The sequence below is a fragment of the Stegastes partitus genome, unplaced genomic scaffold, assembly GCF_000690725.1.
Source record: "Stegastes partitus isolate 25-593 unplaced genomic scaffold, Stegastes_partitus-1.0.2 Scaffold1654, whole genome shotgun sequence".
NCBI lineage: Eukaryota > Metazoa > Chordata > Actinopteri > Pomacentridae > Stegastes > Stegastes partitus.
The window spans coordinates 22,863-29,445 of NW_007579385.1; the positions used below are offsets into that span (position 1 = coordinate 22,863).

The following is a 6,583-nucleotide window of genomic DNA, read 5'->3' on the forward strand; positions in this document are numbered from 1 at the left end:
AAAGACAAAGACTTTGGTTTGATGGTCCAGAGAAAATTGTAGAAGGGCGCCAATAAATCAGGCTTTTCTGCTGTCAAAATGAACAATGTAACCATGGAACCACTTATTGTGGAACACACACACACACACACACACACACACACACACACACACACACACACAAATGTAGACATAATACTCAGTTAAAGTACAACGCTGTTTTTTCCAAACATCTACACATCTGTGCAATCTCACTGTTTTTTTTAACATACATATTTTCTGCTCGTCTTCATGTACATACAGAATAATCCTGTACCATAGTGTTATTTTTCACATTCAGACTGATCTGTGCAGTATCTGAATGTGTCACGTGGTACCATTTGCACAATATCAACAATACATACTCATATATATTTATATTATATGTGTTTCTTGTTTAACTTTTCATTTTTCTGCTGATGTCCCTAAATTTCTGCGCCCTCCCATTTGCTGCTCTAACACTGTCCATTTCCATGTTGTGGGATTAGTAAAGGCCTATTTTATCTTGTCTGATTTTAGTGCCCGAACTGGGGTACGATGATGTGAGACTTTTGCTGAACAAGGTGGTGCCAACCCATTTTAAACATTAAAAACAAACAATAGAGTCTTAAAATCGATCCTGAAATGGACGGTGAGACAGTGGAGAGAGGCCGGTACTGGTGTTACCAGCTGCAGATGTTGAAGAGACGACGATCACATACAGAGAACTACAGCAGTCTACCCGAAAGGTGTTAAAGACATGAATAACTTTTAAAAGTCAGAGGGACAGAAACTGGCCTTTGCCTTGGCTGAAAGTCTTAATAAACAAAGCTTTAAAAAAAAAAAAACTCTATATATGTAAAAATCTGTCAGCAACGGTACCAGAAAAAATATGTAAAAATTGGTGGAATATTGTAATGTGCCAAACCTTTTAAAACGGCCAAAAATAATAAAGAAATAAATAAAATGTAAAAAACAAAACAAAGAAAAAAGCAAATAAAAAAATATCTGTAAAATAATGATTTCAGAAATGAAGTAAAACTGTGTAATTTTATAATTGTGCATAGTGGAAGAATAAAATAATATTTGTAAAAATACAGATTTTTATGTGCATTATGTGCACGTTTGGCCTCTTTTATTTCAGCATGTATTTTAGTACTTTTTGATTTTTACTTGATATTATCTGTAATTAAAACAAAACAGAGAAGATCTGTGCAGTTTGGAAAAGATTTGCCATTTTTAAAAATCTTTAATACCAAAAAATATTTCAAATAAGGACAAATATCTGTGAAGACATTATGTTTTTGCTGTTTTAAATAATAAATAATAATAAACAAATACGACTAAATATTCGTAACAAATATTGCAATTTTAAGGTCACATTTTTAAAAATACAAACTTTTGATGGGACATTTTTATGTATGTTACTGGCCTGTTTATTTACAGTTAACATGTAAATTCACTCTTTTCTGTATTTGAGAAAGATCTGTAAAATTGCAGCAAAGTGTTCAAAAATAACAGTTAAAAATAGTTTACAATCTTTCACTTTTTACAGTGTATGTTCTGGTCTTTATGTTAAACTATCAAACGCTGTAATGTTGGAAGATTTTAAAAACTGTGAAAATAATTGCAACTATCTGTAACATAATGATCTTTTCAGTTGAAATAAATGTAATAAAAATGATTAAATTTCATGATCTCACATTGTGAAAGAACAAAACACAATTTATAAGAATTCAGATTTTCGATGTGGACATTATGTAAAGTTTTGACCATTTTTTTTAGCATTAGCATGTAAATGATTCTTCTGTTTTTTTACTAATTATCTTTAACAAAACAAAGAAAATCTGCAAAATAACAGTAAATTGCTAAAAGAAATTACAATTACAAACTGTAAAAATATCATTCTTTATGCTGTTGTTTTGACAGCTACCTTCAGTGAAATTTAAAGGAGCTACTGAAGGTCACTTCGATGTTTTTCACAACAGACTGTAAGACCAACGAGTGAAGATCATCGTCAGGGTCTTACACAACATTAATTAGCTGCAGTCTACACAATGGGAGTTCACCTCTGCTCTGGAAACATACCTGATGACAGCGATGTGAGTTTAAAGGTGAGACTTTTAGAGGAAGTTGAGCAACCTTATATGGTCTGGAGAAACTCTCTGGTTGCCATAGCGACAGTGAGTTAAAGGTAAAGTCTGCCAGGTTATATAACATCCGGCCAACAACAAAGTCTCCACACAATAGTGAACAAACAGCAGGCTTCCTGCTATTGTTGCCCTCTGCTACACTGATCCCAACATCCTCCTGCTCCTCCACGTTTTCTCCTCCTTTGTTCTGCTGTCCCCCGTTTCTCCCCCGCTCCTCTCCTCATGACCTCCCCATCCCTTTGACCCTGCTGCTGTACGTACTCTCTCCTCTCCTTCTTCTTTAAATCACTGGATTTTTAGAACAATTTCTGCGCGACCTTCTCTGATTGGCCTGATATTTGTATGACAAAGAGTCTCGATATTGATAAAGATATCTGTGCAGTTGTAGCTTGATATATCAAGCTACAACTGCACAGATATAGCTTGATATATCAAAAGCTTTCTGGAAAAAAAGGAAAATTGCCTGTCAGTGCACTTTCAGGATGTTTTTCTTTTTTCTTTTTTGCACATTTAAAGTTGGGGCTGTGATTGGATGACAGCATATGAGAAACTACTAAAGACAAAAGTCTTAATCACTCGAATAAAGTCACACATTGTGAATTACAGTTCACAAAAACAAAGATTTTTGATGTGGAGCAGTTCAGCAAGTGAGATATTTCAGGTCCAATTTTATTTAGATCTTGCCTTCATTAGATGCAGTGATTTTCTATCTTTTAAATTATTATTATTTTGAGTTACGTTTTGATGCAAATATTCGTATTTTAGCAGCACAACATGGACATGAAGCAGCACTCTGTTTGTTAAAATGCCAAAAATGAATGACTAACTGTGCTGAATAAACTAATGTTGATCTAAATATTGATCAAAATAATCATCATTTTGGTCCTAATCGTGCAGCTGTAGTTGGTTGCATGGATGGCTTCAGAAAATATGATGTTGATCAAGAACAGGTGTGTCCTCCACATACTACTCAAGGTTCCAAACAGCTCACACAAAAAACATCTTCATGGTAAAAGTTCACGGTTTTTTAAAGATTCTTTTTTATTTTTTTATGCAGATGCACGCCTACAAAAGTCACTGTAGGATGATTAATTCTAAATATGTGTTGCAGAAAAAACTAAACATGTCAACCTTAAGTTTTGCTAGTGTTGTGAATTTCTCCTCTTCCTTCCTTCTTTCCTTCCCTCTCCTGTCTCCTCTCTCTGTGTCCTTTTCTCCTGCTGTCCATCTTTTCAGTCCTTCCCTGTGTCCTCTCTTGCCTCCTTTGACCTCTTTCCTTCTGCTCTTGTTTCCTCTCCTCTGCCCTCCTCTTTTCTCATCAGGTTTTATGTGATTTCTTCCTGTTTCTGTTGTCATGGCAGCATACAGGAACTCTTTTGTTCATTCTCTCGTTGCTGCACCTGTGAAGCTTTCCTCCAGACAAGCTGTGGTTGATATTTGTACCACAAAGGAGACCTGACCTGAACAGAGTGAGGGACAACTGCCAGACATGTTGTTGTCTGAGTCACCTTAGATTATTACCTTTTACGCTCAGCAGCAAGTGTAATTGTGTTAGTTTACTTGTTTTGCCCTCAGTCTTGCCTCTCAGGACACTTACAGACTGCACTGTCAGACTACAGTTTGCACCTGAAACCTGAGAGGATGTCTGCAGACTCTACTGAGGGCTAGAAGAAGGTTTTGGATTGTTGTTTGAAATTTTTAATATATCAGTTGGGGCTTGTTTTGAACAGTTTTGAACATGTCCACTGAGCTAAAAGCTGCTTAGAGCTGCAGGATTGGTGTTCATCACAACAAGCAGCTGATTTTGCAGCTCTCAATACAGTTAAACGGTGGGATTTTATGCTCATATGGGACTTTTTGTAGGAATACAGAGTTTTGATGTGGACATTATTTGCAATTCTGGCACTTGAGAAATAATGATTCTAGGTTTTTAGATTTTTGTAAAATTAATTATCAAAGAAATTCAACTTTTTTTCCTTTTTTGTGATGGTTTATGGCATCATAAATGTACCGTACTTTTCTGAGAGAGACATTTCTGTACTTCTAGCCATGGTTGTTCTGTTTCTGTAGAGATGCAGGACTCAATATTGCAACGAAAAATGCCCACACTGAGTAAAATTGTGACAAAAAATGCTCTAAGCAACTGCCTAGGATTCAGCTGGTTAATCTAAATTAGAACATTATTAAAGTCATGTGTCTTACGGTCATGTTTGCTGTGTGTTTTGTGTTGCAGAAGAAGAGGAAGCAGGCCAGCAGAGATGCCGACTCCCTCAGTCTCTGTAGTCTGGACATCAGCGTAAGTTCACCTGCTCCTATCTGTCCTTTGATTTATGCTCAGTTTGGATGAAAACGCTCAAGCTTTAGCATCCTACAGAGCTGCTGACTTTCACACCGACGAGCCAAAACACTTCCGACACTGTGGGGGAAATATGTTAACTCCTTTAAAATATAAAACAAGTTAACTTCCCTCTGTGTAGTTGTTGTGTATGTTTGCCGTCCTGATGATGTGATGCTGCTGTTTTCCTTTGTGTTGTCGTGTGAAGCGCAGCTGCTGTATTGCAGCTGTGAAATATTATAACGCTGTGAAGATAATGTATGTTTTTATATATAATCATGTCATTTAAAAAAAAAACATCTGGCTGCAGTTGGTATTTAGGACTAGAGATCTATAACTGCTCTCCTCTGGTCCTGTATGTTATGTTGTGGTTTTAAACTGATTCTTGGTGGATTCTTTTTCTCATGAAAGCAAATGGTTTGAACACAACAAACACACATCATCACAAACGCACCGTCCTCACCGTGAATCATGGTGGTGAACACGAGCTCCTAACTCCTTAATAGTTGTCTTGGTGGCCTCCCTCCCTTTAGTCTCTTCTTGCACAGTCACTCTGAGGACGACCTGCTCTGGACAGATGTACACATGTGCTGTCTTCCTTCCATGTCTTAATGATATATAACTGGTACAACTGCACTCTTAGGGATTTAGTTACTTGGAAATGTTCTTGTATCTATCCCCCCGACAACATTTTCACAGAGGTACTTGAAATATTCTTTTGTCTTCATGGTGTAATTCTAACCAGGAGCACTGACTCACCAGTGAATGGACCTTCCATATGCAGGTGTCTTTATAGAGGTGAATACTTCTCACAGGCACTGCATATCCTGCACATTAAGGACACTCTAGAGCCTCTTTCAGATATGCACTCTGTTTTGTTAGTAAGGCAGCATCCAAACATGTCAACCTTGGTCACGTCTCTGTAAACGTCACGATGGCAACGTTACTAGTATCAGGACTCATATCACTTTCAACGCAACACAAGGCTGAACTGTACGCCGTCATATCAATGGACAGCGTTCAGATTTAACAAGCAGCGTGGTTTCGTAGTTACTTCTTAACCCTAAAACCTGCTGATGGATTTGGGTTTACCCTTAAACAATGTTGCTGATAGTAATAAATGCAAAAAAATAATCCCTATGAAATGGAGAACAAGTACAGAACTAGGTTTCTGTACACCCCTACTGTGGATCATTGTATACTGGGACCCTCTGGGGCCTCGGCCCTCGTGTTGGGCCCCTCCTGTATTTTTAGCCCGGTGCCAGCAGCCCGTTCCTTCCCGGGCGTTTCCCTCCCTGCTCAGTCTAACACAGGATGTCCACCCTGTTCAAGTCAGTCCAGGGGGACAAACAGACCCAAACACACCATCAGTCTTATTCTGTTCGAACCGGCGCTGGCAGATATTGAACCTGGAATAAATAACGCTCTATTGTTTCTGTGCTGTCGCTCAGTGAATCACACCGAGTGATTCATATCTTGCTCTTACTGAAAGTCGCCAGGACCTGGAGACTGGCTTTAACATGATTTATGTCAGCATGGTAAAGGTCCCATGTTGGTCCCTTTTTTAGTTAATGAATGATGGTCTATGAGCAATTTTCCAGCTCAAAATACTTCAAAGATGGTTCATTTTACTACGAGTGTATACTCCCTGGTTATAGTCCTGTTCTAAATGTGTGAAACAAGGACATTCTGTCTCCTCTAACTTTCTCTGTCTACAGTCATTTGACATCAATATGTTGCTGAATTTGTTGTTGTTTTTAGCTCATGTGTAGGGGAGTTTTTCAGACAGTGTTGCATTTATAAAGTTTGTACTGAAGCGATGCTGAGCGGCGGCTTGGAAACAGCTCTGAAGGGACTGCTGGTTAACATGTAGCGTTAATGGAATAAGTTTCAGTCACTGTTTCATACTGGTTCTATCGTCTGAAAACAGAAACAGAACAATATGTAAATGAGAAAAGCTTTATTGGGAATTTGGAACTTTAATGTGAGCACAAAGAGCAAGAGAGGTAAACAGATGTAAACACTGACTGAGTTTAGGTTACGCTGACGGAAAAAAACATTAACCAGTCCTTGTTCATTGGTTTCAGATTGGTCTTTA

The 6,583-nt window shown here is 37.8% G+C and overlaps 1 protein-coding gene across 3 annotated transcripts in view; it reads left to right on the plus strand.

Annotated features, from left to right (window-relative positions):
* arhgef3 (Rho guanine nucleotide exchange factor (GEF) 3) overlaps positions 1-6,583 on the plus strand; it is a 48,006-nt gene that overhangs the window by 17,145 nt on the left and 24,278 nt on the right. For all 3 annotated transcript variants that reach the window (XM_008301278.1, XM_008301280.1, XM_008301282.1), the window contains one exon: positions 4,384-4,446. In XM_008301278.1, the coding sequence (XP_008299500.1) occupies positions 4,384-4,446 (63 nt within the window). The remainder of the gene's footprint in view (positions 1-4,383; positions 4,447-6,583) is intronic.